Source organism: Struthio camelus, chromosome W (genome assembly GCF_040807025.1).
Source record: "Struthio camelus isolate bStrCam1 chromosome W, bStrCam1.hap1, whole genome shotgun sequence".
Lineage (NCBI taxonomy): Eukaryota > Metazoa > Chordata > Aves > Struthioniformes > Struthionidae > Struthio > Struthio camelus.
Window position 1 is genome coordinate 35856342 of NC_090981.1, and position 22573 is coordinate 35878914.

Sequence of the window (22573 nt, forward strand, 5' to 3'; positions counted from 1 at the left end):
ATGGGGGAGGGGGCAGGGGATCATATTTGCCATTGTACCTTTAAAAAGGCCTGGCTAAGAAAAAGGCAGCACAAGCTCACTTTCTGCTAAGGCAAAAGCTATTAGAAGAAATAAGTGAAGAAGAAGTCTCTCCTGCAGGGAATTTGGGCCCAGAGCATGACTGAAACACTAAACAAACAGAGCAGGGAGAAAGGTCACTCCTCCAGAAAGGGGGGATGGCGGGGGGGAGTCGCCGGAGTATTTTTAGATTTCTGCAGCAAGGAGAGCGCAAACAAAACCTGTGGCATGGAGAACATGTGGGACAGCAGAATTCAGGTCAGGGAGTTAAACGCCGCAGAGGGCAGCTCGGCAAGTGCCACGTCCGCGGAGGCCGGGTAGGCCTGGCCGTCGTGAAGGGGAAGGTCGCGCAGCTCCGACTGCCCCGAGCCACAGAGGACGAGTGGAGGGGCACAACCGCGATCGCGCAAAATGCCGTATTTAAAACAAACAAGCAAATTAATGAAGACAGAGTCAGCGGAGGCCTAGGCGGTGCTGGGACCGTTTGGATATAACCAGGCGCAGCGCTTCTCCACGTGCTTCTCTTTCCCCCTCGCTCCAGTCCCCCCCAGCCGCAGGGAGCCACGACAGGGCTGCTTGCGAGACGCAGGCGTTACCCACAGGCAGCGCGGTCGACGGCACAGCCGCGCTTCGCTGCTGACAACACAGCGCTCCCCCGTCCTCCTTCCCAAAACGCCAAGCAGTAGTGCCTCAGCGTGGCCACAGACCCGAGCGCCAGGCTTGCCAGCCCCTGCAGCCCCGACAGACGTACCCTCAGCCCCTTCCTCCGCGGCTCCGGACGCCGTCCCGAAACTGAGGCGCTCGGAGCGACCAACCCGCGCCCCTGCTGCGCAGGCCCCCTCCAGACCCTCGGCGCTGGCAGCCAGCGACCAGCCAGGCCTCTGAAGAGTCGTCTTCAAGCAACTCTCCGCTAAATGGCTTCTGGGGGCTGCAGGAGGTGTCCTGCCCTCTCCCTGAGCCCCGGCGGCAGGTGGGGGCCAACGGCTGCCCTCGAGCTGCCGCCCTTCTCCAAAAGCCGTCAGGTGAGCAAGGACCCATCCCGCCATTTGGGGCGGGAGTAGCACTGCCTCCTCACCCACAGCCCTCGGCCTCCTGTCTGCCGAGGCTGGGGGATTTCGAAAGGCAGCGAAGCGGCTTAGAGAGCCAGGGAGGGCGGTGGGGGCGGGGGCGAGGCAGGCGGCCATGTCGGCGGCGGGGCGTGGGGCGGCGGTGCGGCCTGCCCCCCGCCGTGGCCCTGCAGAGCCGCTTTCTGAGCGCGTGCCTCCTGGTTTGTATGTGCTTTCTCAAGGCGCCACGGCTTCCTCTTCCTTTTGACAGCTTGGCACTCGCGAAATCTATTTATAAATAACGTTGCTATAATTCATTGGTAAGCATGTGATGACATACGTCGAGCTGTCATTTCGGCTTCTCCTCGGGCGGGGTGCCGGGCGCTGGCGGCAGCGCGGCGGCGGCCGTGGTGGGGCGCAGGACGCGGCGGGGCGTGAAGCAGCCGAGGGGCACGGTGCCGCCTCGGCCCCGGGGCTGTTCCGGCACTTCTCAGGTGAGAGTGGCCCTTGGAGACCGGGAGGCGCCTGTGTCGGTGCTGGGAGGGCAGGAGAGGCGAAGGAGCCATCACCGGTCAGAGCAGGCCTTCCTGGGGGATTTTGGGGTCGGGCTAACTCCCCGTATTCATAAATCTCTGGCTGTGACAAGACGGTTTGAAGAGATTTTTGTTTCGGCTCGTTCAGAGCTGCCTTTTATTTCCTTGCACCTCCGCCCTTACGTGCTGATGCTAGTAGATGTCACGACGCGTTGCGGCCGATATACCCAAAATGCAGATATGCAGTTATTATTTACAGTCCTCCATATCCAGTGACAAGGGAACACTTAACCAGCGGCTAGCAAATTTCCAGGTTTTAACAAAATTATCTAGTAATTTGTTGTTTTAATAATGTGTGGTTTACTGATAAGCAGTTTAGAGCTGTAGAAGATGGATTATTCTTGACTTTCCTATAGCTAGATGTATACTCAGAAACTAAACAGTGCCAAGAAACGCTCCCATGCAGCGCAACTCCAGCTATATTTTTAAACTGTTGAACCGTTCCTGGCGTCGTTTTGGCCCATGCCAGTCTGCACTCTCCCCAAAAATACCTGCGCAGAGGCTGGGGCTTAGCACAGCCCGGAGAAGATTATTCTCCACGGGCAGTTTGCGTGTAGGTACGCTGCTGCGGAAGCAGGGGCAGTTTAACGGACATAGGGCGTCCTGTGCCAGTTGGCCTCGGTGCCAAGGAATGAGCCCTATTTAAGTCGCTGGTACAAATGCAGCTTGCGTGCTCACGGCACCAGGAGGACCCGCATTACCCTCCTGCTAAAGGGAGCACGTACTCCCTCTCCTACTCGGTGGGAAACGAGTCGCTGGCTCTCTTTATTAGGAGTCAACAGTTGTGATGCAAGAAGGCAGTTTCTAGCCAGGTCACTGTTTGTTTGTTTGTTTGTGTCTCTTGCCCTGCCCCAACCTCCAGGGCATGTTGTTCTCCCAAAGCAAGAAGAAATATGGTCCTATATGTATATACAACAGAAATCTGTTTGGTCCTTGCCAGATAAGAAAAATCCTGTATTCGCTTCTCCACTTCGCCACAGTGCTCAGTGTGCTCACAGGAAGATTCGAGGCAGCTGGCATACTGAGGTGTCCTGCCTAAGAGGGGCTGCAGGTAGCGCTCACCCTCCTAGGCGCTGCTGACGTCTGAGAGAAAAGGGAGATTTCAGACATCCCCTTCTCTTGCATCCTTTTTGGTAAGTGTATATCCCCATGCCAGATGCATAACTTTTTCCAGTTAGGAAATGGAGAAATCATGCTTAACTTTGATTCAGGAATTGCAAAGTAGAAGCCTAAAAGTTTCCAGGATAAACCCATTTCATAATATGGACCGCAGTGTTTTAGTTTTCAAATCGAGACTGAGTTTGTTTTTATTACATTAAATTCTTATATCCCGTAATTATTTTGTGTCTGTGTGTACATGGTAACACGTACTTGTCTTTCACACATACTTTAAACTCATCAAAAGGTATGCCAAATGTTGCTGTTTGCTCTATATGAAGAGTAAAGCTACATTTCAGATTACAGCTTTTGGAAATTAGAGTGTCTCCTGATAAAAATCACTGTGAATTTAGACCAGTGGTACTACCACAGCATCTTCAAAGCCTAACTGCTGAGTTGGGGAAAACTCTGTCATCTTCAGGAAAAACACTTCTGTGCACTTTTGACACCGGCCATTGTTATGACACATTCCTGGGGCCTTCTCCAAGCTGCTACATTTTAGCCAGGGAATGGAGTGAGAGTTATTAAATCTATGCTTGCAAGTTTTGTGCTGACAGTTCCCAGAATGCATTTCTCTGGATCTCCAGGAGAGTCCTTCTGGCAATCTTTAATAAGAGCCACTGGCAAAATAATTCTATGAGTAAAACCACCACCTCCAGGAAGAGCAAGGCCTGCTTCCGCGTGTTCACAGTTCCTGTCAATGCCAACCAGAATGTCATGACTAGAGATGCCCCATCAGTCTTTGTGTTTGCAGAGAAAACTAAAAATGTTGACAAGTAATAAGAAAAACATGTAAATAATTTTCTCCAAATCTTGTGTATTTGTGAAGATGCTGTCTTTATCATGAGCACAACTATGACTTAGTTAAAAACAAAACAGCTAAAAAACATTTTTAGGTTTTCAAGCTACTATTTAGACCAATTTATACAACTATCATCTTCTCAGTTTCAGGAAATTGTTAGTTCCAGGTATTTCATTCAATAATACTTGAGTATTACATTGCAGTTATTTCTATGTATTTATTTCACAGAAGATAATTTTCAACGCTGAAATGAAAATGGAAAATCTCTTCGATCCTTTCTGTGAAAATAAATAGGATAACATATTGAATTGAGCAGATTAAGCTTTTGATTAGCATGCGCTTGCGTGTGGTAATTAAAGTATGTATTACAGCCAATAGAAGGAACCAGGAGGAAATTCTGCTGCCAGCTAACTGGAGACACAGTCTGAATTGTCACTAATTTGCATGAGTGTTGGTGAAGCAAAATCTACAGTAGTAGCTCAATGTCCATAGCTGAGCACTAGGGAAATATATCTGAAGGCAAGATTTGCCACTGATCTTATCCAGTTTTCTAGTCAAACCTCTGCAGAATGGGTTAACTTTATGCAATTTTATGTCGAGCACATACCCAAATTTTTTCCCTTAGCCTTCCCGATACAATTTAATCCTTTGCAGACCAAATATTTCACTGTGCCGTTCTGTGCAGGATGCATGTCAACGATGACTTTGGAACTTGGGTATTGAGCATTTGCGTGGTATAGCCAGAACCTAGATAAATTCAGGGTCTCTTATAGGTTCTAAAGAAAAAAAACAATCTGCGTATTTCTGTTCAGATCCCTGATATGAATTGGCTTATTTTGAATATGTGCCAAGGAAAGGAAGATCAGATTCTTCCCCACTGGCTTTCACCAAAACATCTAAAAATGTCTGTCAAACTTAGCATTTTTAATTACTTATTTACTTGAATACGAAATTAATTCAGGAATCTTTTAAAAAGGTGACTTTACTTATGTTGGCATATAAATGATGACAAACTCCTGAAGCATGTGCATGATTTGTGTGTTCTGTGCAAACATATTTATGTAGCTTTAGGTGAAGCTAGTTTAAAAGGAAGGTTCTTCTCATAGCCGCCTATGAAATCTTACATGTATATTAACCGCAGCTCCCTTTATCCCTCAAAACAGAGAGGATGGCCTCTTATATAGAAATCATGGCTCCTTTTATAGAGAAAAAAGAAAGGCAGCAAGTCTCTTGGTGTTCTTCACTATATAATACCAGAGCAAAGGGCTGAATGAGTTAGTCATCAGAGGTAGGACCAGGGGTAATAGTTTGAAAGCTTTCTAACTGTGGATTCATTCATGTCAGAGAAACAAAGAAATATTTATACTCTCTATCAATTTCAAAATAATGTCTGAGATCAGAGTACCACAGGAAGCACTCAGTCTTGTTAAATACAAGTCAAGCCAGCTGTAAAGGTACTCCTCTCAAGGTGTTGCTGTCTGGCACATCTCAATCAGATGTGGCTGTATGGAACATCTGAATGAAAGCATACAGCTGCAGTGCTCTGATTCAGATGTGGCTTTATGGCACATCTGAATCAGAGCATGCAGCCGCAGTGTGCGCTGATCTGAATCTTCACTGTATGTTGGCTATTCAGGGAACAGCAAACATGAGTTTAATAGAGAGCCATGCTATTAAAACATTGAATTTTCTACAGACTATATTTTCTTTTAAAAAATGATTCTGGAACAGTAACAAAGATTCATCTTATGATCTTAAACCATGTGAGCACCACCTAGAGACTTAAAATTCAACAAATGCTGGCAGCAGACATCACCCTACTGATCTGCTCTGAAAATGCTGATACATTTACAGTAAATCCCTAACCAGGCCAGTTGTGCAACAAGCTGAAGTGACACAAAGTATTAACATTTATGGTGGTGAGTCAAAATCAAACAAACATCCTTCTTTTATAAGCTTTCTCACAGCATGTAGTAGCATGTACTGCAAGTAATGAAACATCTGTTACAGGCCTAACTTTCTTGCAACTGAGCAAGTGTTGCAATCATTCTCTAGGGCCAGACTTCATGTTAAGGCCTTAGTGGATAGATGAGAAATATCAACAATGGCCAGCACTCAGCCTGGTTGATTCAGGAAGAAAAAAAGCAAAAAAAGAAAAAAGCAAGCAAGGAAAAAAAAAGAAAACCCTTCAAGAGCCACGTTTCCTCTGCACTCCAAAAGCCAGGTTTCCTCTGTAGAAAATCAAAAAGTATATTATCATTATATTGCAAAATGTCCAAAACTAATCTTAACTTCAGGCAGTCTTATTTCAATGACACTTGCAGCTGATTCAAGTGCCCAGAATGCCCTTTTCAGCAGGTCTAGTATGGGCGGATCCTGTAGAACAGTGAATTACAAAATATGCTTAGATGATTCACTCTTTTATAAAGTAGTATCCTTTATGGTCCAGATGAACTGCATCTAGTTTTAAAGGCTGTCCCTTCTATGCAGATACAAAGGTCTTACTGACTTCAACATGCTTCAGTATACTGCTCATGGTGACACCGACTCGGTCTTCCCCACTCTTACCCTAAAGTAACTTTTGCCATTGACTGCAAAGATTTGGTCCTGTTTGCTCTGTAGCCTGAAAAGTTCAGGCAGAGTCAACAAAATGGCTGGGAGCCAGAAATTTAAGGCTTGATGCAGCAAAGCATGTACTCATTAAATATAGACATGTTCTTATTTCCCATCAATTCAAACATATACTTAAAAAGCACTTGATTTGCTGACTAGAAATACAGTTATTGGTGTCTGTGAATGCTTTGCTAAACATTAGACTAAGGCTCCCCATTTAAAGATAATCTCTTCTGGAGATGAGTGATGATTGCAAGCTGTCCTTTTCAGCCCTAGCAGTAATTACAGAATTAGGACACAGATTTGGTTGTTTTTTTTTTTTTTTTTTTCAGATAACAAATGATTTGATATATTAAAACTTGTATAGATAGTACAATTTGCAGAAAAGTTTCCATAACAAAGGTTTTCTTTTAAAAAGAGAGGTTGTTGCTTAGAGCTTGCTCAACTTAAAGCCTTTAGGCAAGTTCCTGAAGTAGATACGAAAGGCTTGCTTCTCATTTACTGTATTTCTACAACATGCTCAGAAATGGTTGGAGGAAAATTCCCTTGGCCTCCTGCTTTAATGTGTTTTTTCCCAAGTGTCTGTGCAGAAGCAGAGTTAATGATTCCTATAAGATCAGTCTGCCTCCCCCTCTCAATTTTGAAATACTACTTCTGTATTTTTTTTTCCCAAGGGAGTAACTTTTCTTGCTAGTTTATGACTCCAGATTACTGATCTGACCCCACTTGTAATGCAATACTAAAACCGTTCAATCAGAACAGGGATATCTGTGTAGCACCCACAGAGATTAACAGAAAATTCAATTCTTTAGCATTCTTCCCTTATTTCTGCTTGTGAGAAGAGAAAGAATTTAACATCATGAAAACAACAAGGTAACACAGTCAGCAATGTACAGCTACCCTGCAACAAGCTTTACAAGATCTCATTCTTGTCCTTCCCTCTGTTTGTTTCATATCATCACATGTTTTGTCATGTCAGAACTTACGTTTTAAACTCTCTGGGTCAACACTGTGTCTGCAAAGTCCACCGATTCCAGTTCTCAAAGCATAGTCAGAATAGTACAGCTTAGGAAACTTAGAACTGTGCAATTAAAATGCTTTCCTGTCCAAGAGAGTGTCTCCATCATCTTACAACTCCATAAACAGTGAGCAGAAATTACAGACTTTTTTGTATCAAATGGACTCTAGTATTTTTATTAAACAGTGTTATGCATACAGGTTAATTAAAAAAGCTGCAGTTCATGAAATATGTGCATCTAGCTAGAAGATACAAATCTAGGCCAATTGTCATTATATCTGCTGAAGCTCAGTCACTGTAAAAATTTACAGTTTATTCTGATATTAAAAAAAACATGCTTTTTTAAACATTCAGTATAGCTCACAGCATTCTACTACACAGCTTCATATAGCATTTTAGTGCAAAAGGAAATACAAATACAAAAATACTGAAGTTTGAATTAAAAAAAAAGCAAACTAAAAGGGAAGTTAGAGATGAGTGTCCGCTATGGGTATTCTTCTAAGCTCTACAATCTGGGAGTTAGCCATGCTGCCGCCATCCTGGCTGCCATGGCAAGAATCATTATCACTGACACTGAGACCTGCACCTGGAAAACAGAGAAGCCAAAAAAAGAACCAGTGAGAATTCAATACTGAAACAGAAATGGTGATATCATGTCCTGTTACATAGCTGCTCTACTTTATTCTGATCATTGAAATTCTTCCCTTCCCTACAAGAATATAGCAAGTTTTCTTTTACTGGTCAGCAATTCTGAATCCACAAATTGTAACGCTAACTGACGTTGTTTTGTACCATCCAGATACACTTTTTTATATGCCACTGTCAGTCACTTTAATTGTCTCAGTAAATGGTACAATAGCTATTCAGAGGTTGCCTTGAAATCACAAAAGCATAAATCAAGGCCTGGCTTAGGCTGGGTTCATGATCTGGCTGTTAAAGTCTGCTATTTCCAAGAACTTCTTCATGAAGAATTGATTTTTAATGATATAATTTCCCTGTTAAACTATAATTCCAGCTGTTTTAATAGGATTGTAATTTCAACATGCGAAAGGGCGCTGACTAAATATTCTTTAACCCACATTTGGCACAGGCTGGTGTATTGTGTTTTTCTTCTGCTGTGTGAGAATACAAGACTTTGGCCTATGGAAACGTCCAAGACATGTCTGGAAGAGACCTCAAGAGGCCACCTTGTCCTTTTTTTTGTCCAAAGAGTACTGCTAGCCAGTTGCTTCCTTGCATTTTTGCAGTTGCTTATTCATTTGAAGGTACATAATCTTGCACTTGATTTTATGAAATGTGCATTTTTTCAGACTACTACTTCACAGAGTATCTGTTGGAACTATAAACTTTAGTGTACTTTCAGCTTCTTCTGTCTCTGCACTGTAGAGTAAATCCTACAAAAAACACAATTCTCATTAGGCATTACAGTGCTTGGGCTTCAAATTTGTTCAGAACTGCACCTCAGTGTGTAACTAGGCATGATGATTTCAAAACAGACTAATGTCAGACATGATCTTCCAGCAATGTCATTTACAAATAGCCAAAAGGTAGGAAAATTATTCAATTTGGAGAAAAGTATCTGATCTGTAACTACAGTCAGTTCAAAGGAGTTACAGAGGAATGACATTTGGTCAACAAGCCCCGAATATGGTATGCTGGGAGAGGCAAGGATTTCCATTTTCTTACTAAAATGCATTTTCAGAAATTTCTATCAGCTGTACAATGGAATCTGCTCTATTCCTCTTAGCTGACATTCCAGGCTTTGCCTTGTTTGGCAAAAGAAATTTAAGCTTTTGGAGCTACCTCATAATTTTCTATGCCCCTGATTGCTTCACTTCTAGTAATTTTTTCATAACCTACCTCCTGCCAAGAAAAGAAGTTAGGAGAAGGGGGGAGCAGTGGGAAGGAATGTGGATGCTCACTTGCTGCAAGAAGTCAGGCTGCAATCTTGAATGTGGAGATGGGTTCAGAAAATGAAACAAGCTGAAGGGTTGGATTCAGCAGGTAAAAGGCTCAGGGGCATACCTACACTGAAAGAGAGTTTACTGGAAAGAGCCTCAAGCTAGCAGAGACCTGCATAACTCAGTCCACTCTGCAGAACTTGGCAGGCTTTCCAGAACAGTTCTAGAAGTAGTCCAGAGGGAGACCCTTAACTCACAAGCAGTGCTGCGTGAATACAGCCATATTGCATCCAGACAGAAAGTGGGTATTTCTGCATTATGATCGTTCTCACACCTGGTTCTGGAGTTCGGGTAGGTGGAGTGATGTTGAATTCATTCACATCTGCTCGTTTAGACACGTGCTTGGGTCTGTCAGATACGACAAGAGTAAAGAGCCATCTGATGGACAGAGCTACCATAATAAAGACATGAAGCTTAGGACCTGAATCATGAAAATTCTTATTTATAAGCTTATTGAAGACAAACAAGCCACATTTACTCATTTATAAAATTACATGCATATTTAAAATTTTCTTTGAATCATGGTCCTAATGACTAAGTTGTTTGAAAGTCCTGGGAAAAACAGCAATTGCATCAGGAAATTATTTTTTTTTTATTATGATGTTCTCTAAAACTGTTTTAGAACAGAAACATGAGCGTAAGGAATGGAAATAGAGAAGGCAAATCAGACTGTTGTATTTACCATTTGATGACAGAAGAACAAGGTAATATTTGTGAAGTAAATAAGATAATTTAAATGAAAAAATATAAAATATTTCCTATATAGCATCATTAACATTGAAACTTAGACTCAAAACTTTTATTTAGGCTAAAAATGGTGTGGATTTCATAAAAGGAAAAACAGAAATGATTGGAAACTTTTACAATTATATTATATAAAATTTTCTTTTTATATGTCCGTGAACAACCAGGCTTCAAATTGTAAGGTGACCACTGAATGCTGGGATTAGAAAGATACTTCTCTTGCTGGTGATTACACTGCAATTGTTTAGTATGGGGTTCTTTGAAACATCTGGTGCTGGTCACTATAAAAAGATCAGATACATCAGACACCAGGCTAACCTGGTATTATACCACATATATTCCTAAATGTCATATGTGCATGCTTTGTGCAAAGTAAGAGGAGATTTTTAAGGAGGTTCTTATAAGGAACTTGGTAAACCTGAAACTGAAGTAGGCTACTTTGGGTTTACAACAGCCTCGTTCTGCTGCTGATGCAAAGGCAAACTATTTAAGACCGGATCCTTTTTAGGAATGAAAACTGAATTGTAACCAGGATACTAAACTACCAAACAATCGACTGACCAGGAAGGGTAGGACTGTTTACATGGTGGAGTTTCACAGAGTTCATAGGTCCAGCTTGTTTTCAGATCATAGCAGAATTTAAACACGATCACGTCCAAAAAAGCAGGTGGATGGTGGGTAAGTAGCCAAGGGTGCCACTTTTCCTCAATTTGTGAAGCAATTATTTCAAGAAGAATATGCACGAAAATGAGGCCTTTCTTCCTTTCTTTTTGTATCAAAGGACTAGCTATAAAGTTAAAAGTCACAGCTTGCTTTGCAAAATCAGCAAGATCCCTGCAGTGACATCTACCGGTTGAAAGACTCAATCAGTGCATTCCTATATTCAGTGAACTCCAGTTGTTATCATTTAATTGATAACAATTTAATTGATGATTTAATCACAAATTTTCACCAAAACATTTTAAGGGAAATGGAGATTGCTTTGTAATTACTGTACCCCTACTGCTAGGAAGGTTTTTTATCTCATAAACACTTATATCTTATTTTCTGAATCACTAATAATTTGTATTGTATGGGTAAAATGTATTAGACAGAAAATTAATATGCTACATAGACAAATTTTATTTCTTCTTTTAGGTCTTGACTCTACAGAAATGACACCAATAGACATCCAGACTTCTAAGAATAAAGTTCAGATTTGACTCCTGGATCTTATGGAGTCATGTTCAACATCCAGCAGTTAGCAAATTTGTGAGCAATCACAAATGAGAACTTGAATGAATATGCGAACTAGCTTCCTTTTTCCATGAAGTGATGCTTCAGAACAGAAATGAGGTAGGTTGATAAAGCAGGGCAAGAATCTGGCACTTTGCCACTATCTACAATTTATCTGTTCTGTGACAGACAGTAAGACTTGTCTCCAGGATGGCCTACTCATCACATTTCAGAATTTTAAATTTCAAAAGTTTCCTCAAATTCTGGATGCCTGGCATGAGATGCTTAATTCTCAAATCGGGCACCTAAAGTGATAAAACTAAGGTTTAAAAAACGTTGACTATGGAACTCCAGATATATTAGACTGCAAATTATGAGATAATTTATAATAAGTCTTTATCATAATAAGCTGCATTTGTTTGTTTTTTTTTTTCTAATTTCTGTAGTAGATTCTTCAAGTTATTTTCTGTGTAGATTTATTTAGGATTTATCACATATGCCACTATATAGAGCAAAAGTACGCTGAGATTGCAAACGTGAGCCTAAACCTGTCCTGTCTTCTGTTGATACTGTCAGATACCTATTTGGAAAGTACCATGTGGCCAGGGTGGTATTCTCAGCTCTGACCTATGAATGGCCCTTGCAAACACCTTCCTACACAGATTAATTGTCAGTCAGAACAAGAGGGGCTTGGAGCCTCTTTTAAAGGGCTTTGTTATATTTTGCATTGACATCTCACCTAAAGGAATAATTCGGCTCTGTTTTGGGCATCACAGAAGGGGGAGAACCAGAGCATTTGTGGTAGATGGGAACATGGGTGGAGGCTAAGAGATCAGGAAAGCTATCATGTATTTATGGTATTTATACTTTGGAGCAAAGTTGATGGGCAGCTTGCTGCTTTGGGGCAGAGTCTACCTAATTTTATTCTACCAGCTCCCTTTTTAACTACCCAAGCCTAACCAACATGTAGAAGTCCTTAGCTCTTACTAACCAGGAATCATTTTACAGTGGGCTTTACTGTCACACATTTACTACTCTGATGTCGGTCTGGAAGGTGAGGATCTCATTAAATGGTTTATTAATATAAACCTTGCAAAAGAAATCACAAATGCAAAATGACATCTAGTTCAAAACGATAGCATTTTTAAAGCTAGTTAGTGCAATTAACAATAACTACTTAGTAAACAATTGTCCTTTCTCAGTAGAAGCCAAGCCTTTGATTCATTATAAAAACAAAAAATGAAATAAAGTAAATTATTTAAACCAAACTAATTACCATCCAGAAGAAAACCCAAGGTTTTAGCATGCATCCTTAGGCAGGACATGTCTCTGAATTTTTTTTCCTGCAGTAATCTTTTTGTAATTTCCTTCACATAAATTGCCTTGGAGCTGACTAACTTTCCAAAGGTTTCTCACAGTATAACAGAGTTCAGGTGACACAGTCAGCATAGTGAATCCTAACTATTTCTTTCTATATGGACATGAACATATTTGATGGAAAGGAGGAATTAATTGATAGCGCATTCAGAGACCATGGTTTTATGATACAGGAAGTCTAGCTTTTGGATTTCTGGCACCAAATACAAAACAATGTGTCCATATGACGCAAAGTTTGCATAAAGCAAGCATAAAAGCTGGCTAAGAAAACACCATAAACTGTACATTTTTATCCAACTAACTTGCTAGAAATGCAGTTGATGCCTTCATCTGATCCAGTCTGTATTTCTGGTTAATCTGTAATTAGATCCAGTATTAATGATTATGGAACCAAGGGCTAAGTGCATAGTTCTATGACACATTTCTTTAGCAATAAGGCCAAGTGTGCCAATGCATCTATTTGTGGATTTGCACTGCAAGTTGTAACTTACCAAACTGTTGCAAGTTAAGGAAAAAAAAAGTTATATGGAAGCTTGATTTTTTTTTAACCTGCACCGTTTCAGTCATCCAGTTTACAATATGGCCCCAGCCATGAATACACCAATATTACTGAGAGTGGCAAACTTCATTGCAAGGGTGGGGCATGAAGAAAGGAATGAGATTTTAGCTTTGCTGACAGCAAAACATATCTGCGAATTATATCCTCATTTTCACTGATCCTGGCTGCCAGATTAGAGCTTGGGGCTACAGACCATAAGTATAAATTAAAGTAACCCTCAGACTGCTCCAGATTACATTAGCACAAAGGACAGATGAAGTGTAAAAAGGCATAAAGACATTTCTGCATATTCCTCCACTAATCAGTGTTGATCCTCAGCCAACCTCCAGAATAGAAGCTAATGTTTTAACATAGCTGTGACTGAGTTTGGTTATAGATTGACAGTTCTAGGGAATGACAGAGAATGAAGGTTTCTGTTTCTGGTTACCAGAGGTAAAACTCAAGCAGTAATAGAACAAGCTTTCCTATTTTACCACTATAACCTAAAGCCATACCTCTCAGTTTAGGAGGAGATAAAAACAGCTAATGTGGTGCAAAGCACCTTCTACCTACTTCTGCCAGGAGCTGGGATGAAAGAATTCTCAATCTACTGAAATAAAGTGCGGTCTAAAAAAGTTGAGAAGCACTACTTAAAGTGAAGGACTAACAGAGCCCCCTAAAGGGAAGGCAGCAAGAGGCATCTCAACTGCCCGTACATTTCAGCCCATTTAGAAAAAGGGGTGCTAGGCTTTTGGCTGCTGACTCCCACTGCTTTCTTTGACCTGACACTGGTTCTCATCACCTGATGAGCTGGATAAACGCATCAAACTGACAAAGGGGAATGGAGTGCGGCGGCAAGGGGAGAGAGAGGAGATAGAGAGGGAGAGGGAGAAAGAGAGAGGGAGGGAAAGGAAGAACGCTCTAATCTGAGTTGCTGTGGTTTTATACGAGTACGAATACCAATGCAAGAGAGCAAGAAGAAATGTGCAACCAGGAGGGATGAGGAGCCAGCCTCCTTACAGTGACTGCTAGCTTAACTGTGCCACAAAACCCCATGCAGACCACAGTTCAGTGAACACTTAAACAGCAAAAGCCTGTACTGCACAAGCAGAGAAGAAATCACACTTTCCGCCATCTTTTGCCACTTTTAATTGCTTCAATGCAGCTCTCTCTCTTTTACTATCAGAGGCACTTTGATTCTTTGGAAATGCACTGTACTGGACTGGAGAGCAGGTCTGGCTGAAAAAGGAAAAGCAGCTATGTTTTTTTTATTTTTAGTAAAAAGCACATTTTTTCGTTTGAAGTATTTGTTGAGCTACAGCCTGGATCTGAGGCAGTAACTGACAAACATTTACTTTGGTAGTTAAAGCTGCTCTAGCCGCAGTACCTCCTCTTTAGGCTGACTTGTTCAAACGTATGTGGGGCTGGAACCAGATAGGGCCACGGGTTTGGCTTAGAAATAAACCTTTTCCCTCCTGTGACATTGCTGAAGGCACAGTTTGGGCACAAGAGTGAACATTGGGGTAAAATGCACAGGTGATGCTTGAGCCAGCAATGCAAACAAAAATGTCTTTCTCAAACTGTGCCCTGAAGCATCTGCTTTAAATTCTATTCATCCAAAAGGCTTTTAAGAACAAATGACAATAAATTATTAATAAATAAAAAGGACATTCACATAAAATTTAGACCAAAAAAAATCAAGTTACTTTTAGACCTACCTCCTTTAGAAGGATGGTGACAAATTAACTAAGGATGGAACTTGAAGATTTATAAAAAGTCACAAAATGCTAAATCAGGTTGTGTTGGATTATATTAACCATGAGGTTTAACTGCTGCTGTTGCTTGCTAGGTTGGTCTTCATGATTTAAGGCTTAGCCTTCCACACACTGCATAATGTTTAATGCAGTGAATAGGCCAACTGATGTCAATTGAGCAGCTTAAGACAGTAAACAGTATGTTCGATGAAAAGAGTGTTAAATATGAATAGCTTCATATCTTATTAAAAATCTTCTGAGTTATCTAGTTTCCTTTAAAATATTCAGAAAGTAGAAAAAGAAAGATAAAGTAAAAGCTGCATACTTAGATACTTAAAAAAGGGTTTGCAAATCTTAAGTTTATGCATCCATATTTTAAAGTCTTGCCCAAAACCTGTAACAGTTTATTACACAGCAGCAGACTGCATAAGAAACTATATTTAGGCGGCAAAATATCCAGGTGAAGCAATAGGAAAATACAACTTTTGTGACAGTGTGTACAAAAATTCATATTTCTTAGCACTAGGCCAGTTATTTATTGCCCAATTATCTTCTTAATTAAAAGAGCTTTCTGCAATGGAAATTGTCCTAAGAAATAAAGTGTTATGAATAAAACTACTCCTTCATTAGCAAAATTCTCAGTCTTCCATCCAGTTTGACCTTTTCCACTGATGTCACTGCAGGGAACATAACTCCTGAAATTAGCAGTAAGCAGTCAGTGCACTTAACCTGCTAATTTAGTCAATATCTAGATGTTGTCTCCTTGCAGGCTCCATGATATTCCAAAAGATCAGGCAAATGGCCTCCAGTCACTTGCCTGAGTACCTTACCAAGCTTGTCCCTTTGTATTCCCTGTGATGCCTAGGGCGGTGGGCCTGGCTTAGTAAGTGCCAGATCTTACCAGGTGACATTCTTTAACCATTGTGATCTGTTATCAGACATTCCCATGTTTACCTGTCTTTGAATCAGGTTTCACTTCATTTCTTCTGCCTAAAGCCATGCCCGGCTATCAATTTAAATGATCAGTTCTACCATCATTTCAATGACCTAAAGTTTTGCTGGGGGGGCGGGGGGGGGTTGGTTGGTTGGTTGGTTGGTGAGAGAGAATATGAGCAATACTTAGCTGAGAACCCTGAGGGAAAAGACTGGGATTTTGAAGACTTGAACTCTAAGGCCATTGAGAGGAATCTGATTACAAATTATTTGTTTTAGAAGTGTAGTTTGAGTGTAGGCACCTAGAGTGGCCTCCATCCCCCTTGTGTTCTCCAGCAGCTTTGTGAGCTAATCACAGTTGTCTGCTGTGTTTGGGCAGAAGTCTATCTATCTAGTTTATCATTCTAGGCCCAAATGTTTATTTGGCATGGAGATTGGGAACATCAGTATTTATGAAATTATGCTATTTCTTACAAATATATATAATAAAGATATGTACAGCATACATATCATCTATATGCACTAAAAAGAAAGGAACAGAAGATAAGACCACCAATGTCTAGAGGCAGTAAGTTAACTATTTAAGTATTCATGGAAAAATGTTCAAGTCTCCAATCTGTAGCTGGTTTCTGTAGGTCTCCTTATCACCATGACTCAAACCTTATTTTTGTGGACTATCTGTCTTTGTAATTTTAGATAGTCTGCACAGTATTTGTAGCTCATGGAATGACAGTCCAAGTGAAAACAATTTTGCTTTAGATTTTTACTGGTAATTAGATCACATGAACAGCAACTGAATCTCATGGAATGGTGACACCATTAGAATGAAGGAGAACACAGTGATCTTCGAGAAACAAGGAGAAGTGTCACTCACCAGTCTTTAAAGCAAATATTAGGTCATCAAACTCCTGTGACTCCTCATCCGCAACCAATGAGCTGTTACTAAATCCTCCAGAAGGGGGGAAGACATTGCCATTTTGTGGACTCTGCGTAAAGGCAGCACTAGCTTGACTGGCAGGCTGCAAGGATGCCCTCTCCCAGTCTGCCGGCACCTTTAACAGGTTTAAAAAGACACAGAAATGCAGTGATCATCAAAACTACAGTATACACAGTATAGAAATAATTTATATGACTGTTTAGAATCCTATCTTGAGATTACAAATTAGGACCTATGACCAGAGCCGGACTTGATATCAGGGTATTTGGAGCCAAGTACTCTGTGACTTCTCTAGTGAACTAGGTAGCCTAATTGAAAAAAAAAAAAAAAAAAAAGGCTAGAATTTGATTACAAGTCATTTAACCATGTGTTTATTATGCATGGCCTAGCCGGCTCCAAAAGTTAAAAACATATCCCTATTTCTGAACATTGGTCTCTAGTATGGAAAAGCTTAAATTAAAGCACTGAAGGTTCCAGTCAAAATATCCCTTCTCACTCTTCTCTTATCGCTGCCACTTCCTCAACTGGACCCTGCCTCTCCCTTCTGTATTCACTAATCATAATTACTTTTCTATCCATGATATGATCTGCTGTTGGCAGTCCACTCTTTCCTGGGTTTACCAGCACAGTCTTTTAAAGTAAGTTATCAGACTTTAAACGTGCTGGTGTACAGCTCAATAGTTTTGATATTACCTTTGCTAAATTACATCTCCCTCTTAATTTTAGGGTGGAGCTGAACGAAAATCAGAATTTCAATTCATGAAAAAAGGGATTTTTCGAATATCTGTTTCCTCCCTAATTGTGATGAAAACTCAAAATATGGAACTCTAAAAAATTGTATTTTAGAATAACCAAAATAGATTTTTTTTTGGCTCACTGTTCATCCACGGCTTGGAGCGCAGGACTGTGAATGCCTGCCACATGGAGCTGAGAAGCCATACTGTCCAGTAAACTGGGGAGTCAGGTATCACCTTAAGTGAGAAAATGAGAAGTCTAAGAAATTTAATAGTCTGCCAGGGGGCAGCTGGGAAGCATTAGCATCCAGACAAACCCACAGTCAAGCAGATAGAGAAGTGGGCAGAACTGCTGGCAGGTAGCAGGAGACTAGGCTGTCTGGTTTCCACCAAAAATATTACCAGAATGGACTTGTTCCATTGAACTATTTCAATCCCATTAAATCACTATTTTTGCTAGAAAAGCTGTTCAACTGGAATTTTTTTCAGCTAGCTCTATCAACACGCACATGTACATAGCAGCAAAAGTGACCTTCGTTTACTACAGGAAGCGAAAAAGAGATGTTAGCAGCATTCCAATTTCAGTAATGAAGAGACTGAAAATAATCTCTCTGAAAATTTGCAGAAATTTCACATAGCATGACTTTGGAAAATTAGAGACTTAAAACTAATTCAAAACCTACAGTAAGCTGAAAGAATTAACTTGATATTTTAATTTTCCATTACCTACGTTTGATAAAACTGTAACCAACATCTATAATAAACTGAAGACCCAAGCTGAAAAGGCAAAATTCTCTAGATGGGACATTACCAGAGAATTTTAAGTCCCAAGAACAGAACATTGCCATGGCTAAGGATAACAACTTCTATGGTGAAAAGAAACGTTTCTAAAAAAAAAAAAAAAAAGAACAATAATAATTACCAAGTGGTCATCTCATTCCTGTGTATTGCACTTCAGTATTGCCACTTACATCTCCAGTACATTTTTAATACACAGGGTAATGAGGATAGAATATTGTTACCTCTTCCATAGCACTGATCAGGTTCTGAGTGGATTTGCTGATCTCTCCACCTGCAGGCGGCAAACCACTGCCATGTGTGAAAAAAGCAGATCCAGCTGTTGTATGTCCGTTCATGTCTACGGTATAACTTGCTTTCACAGGACAACAAAGTTGATTGTGTAGGATAAAATATACCACAAAGACATAAAGACCCTAAAATACAGGGACAGAAAAAGAACATCAGTGTTTGAAATGAAGGCCTCTTCGATCACGTTTGGAGTCATGGTAAGGTCCTATGTACTGCAGCAGATGCCCCCCCTCACACTAACAAATCAGTGCTTCATAGGGTTGCACTGAATTTTTTGAGATAATATGGGAAAGATGTCAATGTCAATCAGAGATTGGGAAATTAAAAGTAAATTCATATCCTGAAGCCTCCAGCAAAACATAACCCCTCCTCTCCAAAAGAAGAGTTATTAAAAATGATTATTTGGTTGAACCCACACAATTGCAAAGCAAAGCCAAGATCACAACAACAACAAAACCAACTCAAGTTTCATAGCTGTCATAATAGTGAAAGTGTGGGTTATGGACTGCCTTTACAATAGGAGCTGGCAACTGTCCCCTAGCCACAATTTTTTGTTCTCTTACTGACCTGCTGGCTCTTTACGTTCTTGCCCCAGCTTCAAACTCATGCAAACTGCATTGCTGCCGTCACAGATACCAAGCTGTAGTTATAAATTAGATTCTCTGTGAGATCTACTAATTCAACAGTCTTTCATTTGTGATTACTACAAAGGCTCTACTGTATGCCTCTGCAGTTCATCTTTAAAACTTGCTAATTTTGACCTTTAGACTTAGCCAAGAAAAAGTATTATAATGACATCTTTTGTTTGCATAGAAACCCAGTGATTGAACTTCTGAATATGAAATCTGACTTTCTCTTTTTGATCTAATTCTTAAATTGCACAAATACTGAGGTAAAATAATCAATTTCAGTTAGTCGATCAACCGATTCAATAATTAATAAAGACAAACTTAACCAAGAGGTTAGAGAAAGCAGACTTCAGGATTCTTCCTCATTACTGCAATACAATTAAATTTGCCTTGTTTTCACAGTTCCCGTTGTCCTCAAGACTCCCCAAACCAATTGTACTAAACAGAACAATTTATTGGAAAGGTATCCATAGGCATGAAAATAGTAACTGGGATTATAAAAAGTAAGGAGTTTCACCTATTTATATCGGGGAACTCCACAGAGAAGCAACTTTGAATATACATTGACACTGGAAAAACCTAAGCTATATATTCATTCCCCCCCGTACAAAACAGACAACATAAAATAACGCTTTATGATCCACAGATTCATAGTTTTTAATGATAAAACTATACGACAAAATAGTCTATAACAGCCTAGTCTGAAGAGACACATCACAGAAGTTAATGCGATTCTATGAGATTCCAATCTGAGCTGGACAAATGGTATGGAAATAACCTCATACACATCCTATAAAGTTGTATAACTATACAGCTCTATATGTTTTTTTTTTTTTTGAAGAGCAAAGTGAAAAATAAAAATATTAAAAATTATTTTAAGAGAACACTTTCCCACTTTTCCAGATTATTGGGTTTTTTGTCATGAAAATCCAGAGCACTGAGAGACTTATAAAGGAAACTTCTTTGTGATACATGTAAATACATTCCAAAAACCTGAAATACATACTGCACTTAAGAAACACTAAAAAGGAACTAAAATATCCTTTCATTCTATAAAGAAATCCAAGGACTCTCATGTAGGTCAAGCACAATGGGAACAGCAAATGGATTTTTTTAATGTGAGTTATTTAATGGCTACGAAAAGGGATAACAATTCTAAGAAGAATGGATAACAGTGACATTATAGAACTCAGAGCAGCCTCTGGCATTCCAGTCTCTAAGGACCTAGTCATAAAAGCTGCACATACCTTTTAAGTGGGTTTATACTTTTCAAGCAAAACCAAAAAAAGGAAAAAGACTGACAATCCACACTTCTGTCTTTCCAAATCACAGAGACATAAAACACTGATATAGTAGGCCCGTGTTATGTCACACTCTGGTATATGGCCCTGAGCGTGGACACTCTTCCGAAAGAAACAAATATGGAACAGAGTGCCAGTCTGTTTGTTTGTTATCTCTCTAACTATAGCCCAGTATCTGGCAACCAAAAGAGCAAAGGGCTGATATATTAGGGAGTAGATACTTGATCACACAGTCCCAGGGGCAATTAAATATCCCCTCAACTTAATAAATCCCAAAGAGAGAGGCATCTGGTTGCTACTTCTCAGCCTGAGCCTCAGTCTCAGTTCTTTTTGTGACTGCATTTTTATTCTTCAGTACTTAAAATTGTAGTTATACCTGAAGATACCTTATGTGGAGCTACAGCCCACTGTACTAAGTCCGTTGTGATAAACGAACAAAACCAGATAGTTCACAGTCCATCCAGAAGTAAGATATGCTCAAATAAGTAAGTGAAGGACAAAGCATAAAATGTGCGTATATGCATCAGTAAGCGGTCTCAGTGGTTGTAGCTGGTGGCCATTGACTAGTCACCGTGTTTAATTTTCAGTGTTTCAAGACAGTGCTGTTTCTGAGGAACTGCTATTATAACAGAGCCACAGAAAGACATTTTGACACCCAAAGCACCCTTGTCTAGGTTCCTACCTGCTGTCACTACTCCTGGCTCTCACTGCTGTGCAGAGATATAGGCCCTTTTCCTGGGTAGCAGGCGACAGCATTGCTCAGATACATTTGCTCCCAGCTGGTGCCTCTCTTATTTCACTCTTGCCACAGCCCTCAATTCATTTATCTAGATTTAGAGAGAGACTGACTAGATTTGAGCTGCAGAGTTCAAATTGTAAACTGACCTTTTCTGTTATATACTAATACACTCTTGACACAGGAGTTGGCAGCAATCATACAATAATTTGCTAGTTAACCATAATACACGTTTTCCAGTTAAAGATATTTAGACTCTATCTTGTCAGGCCAAACCCAGTTACTAGCAGCAGAGATACGGGTTCCAGGGATCAAGGAATCAGTGCAGTATGATCTTTTGAGATTTCCCAGACAGCCCAGCAGTTGTTAATATTGGAAGCTGAGAAGGAATTTCAGTCTGTGCACTTCAGAGAACTCCCACATATTGATGCATACTGGTGATGAGACTGTTCCTCTGGGTCTTTCCATAATGAGCAAATTGACTCAGGGAGGTTATCTGACTTGTCTAAGGACACTAGGAGAGTCACTGACTGAGTTACCAAACAGAAACAAAAATTCTGAGTTTTACTTCTCCCACCCTTATAAAATATTACAGCACTGCCTCCCAAACATAAATTTATGAAACAGTCTCAATTATATCTAAGAAAACCAACGCTCCTAAGTAGGCCGTATCACTTACAAAAGGAACTGTATTGTTGAGTAGAAGATTACTTGCTTAGCTTGAGAAAGGGCAGATCCTTCTTTGACACATATGCCTACCAAGATCTAGAAGGTTAAGAATATACACTCTATAGATAAGAGTTGATACGTGCCATCGTTGCTTTGTTTAAAGTATCCAAAAAGTGTTACGGTCTTATTCTCGCTACTCTGTGCTTCTATTAGAAATCACTGCAATTGCATTTCAAGATATCAAATTAAGACAGATGGTTCTGCCTAAACAGTACTAAGTTCCAACAGTCATAAATACTATGATGCCATGGATCAAGTTGTATTGATCTGTGCTTAGCACTAGCAGCTACCAGACTGTTTACTTTGAAAGAGCACAAGAAGTACACGTACACCCACGTTGTGTCAGTGAACCACAACTTTCACAGTCTTAAGGGTTTTTTTTTTCAAAAGCACTAGCTTGAGAATCAAAATAGGCTTCATTACACACATGACACTCATAATGTTCTTTTCACTTACTCCCTTAAATACTGTGAAAATAGTCTTAAAGTACTATAAAATAAGGCTGTTAGCACGGTAATATGTGTTTCACTATGTTTATCATGAATGGGTTTGGCCATGTTGACACCGTTGTCTATTAAGCCAGCTTGTAGAACCTACCTACTCATGTTT

General features: G+C 40.3%; 1 protein-coding gene and 1 long non-coding RNA gene across 2 annotated transcripts in view; one reads left to right on the forward strand and one right to left on the reverse strand.

The window, feature by feature from the left end:
• The first annotated feature begins 269 nt into the window (after positions 1 to 269).
• LOC104150164 (uncharacterized) overlaps positions 270 to 22573 on the forward strand; it is a 52320-nt gene continuing 30016 nt past the window's right edge. The window contains exons 1-3 of the long non-coding RNA XR_011137591.1: positions 270 to 1079; positions 2637 to 2829; positions 11130 to 11327. This is a non-coding gene — a long non-coding RNA (uncharacterized lncRNA). The remainder of the gene's footprint in view (positions 1080 to 2636; positions 2830 to 11129; positions 11328 to 22573) is intronic.
• The window catches only part of LOC104150173 (adhesion G-protein coupled receptor V1), a 273763-nt gene continuing 257173 nt past the window's right edge, over positions 5984 to 22573 (reverse strand). Inside the window, exons 89-91 of the mRNA XM_068926389.1 lie at positions 18503 to 18694; positions 16684 to 16861; positions 5984 to 7873 (exon numbers count right to left, since the gene is read on the reverse strand). Of these exons, the coding sequence (XP_068782490.1) occupies positions 7755 to 7873; positions 16684 to 16861; positions 18503 to 18694 (489 nt within the window). The 3' untranslated portion in view covers positions 5984 to 7754. The remainder of the gene's footprint in view (positions 7874 to 16683; positions 16862 to 18502; positions 18695 to 22573) is intronic.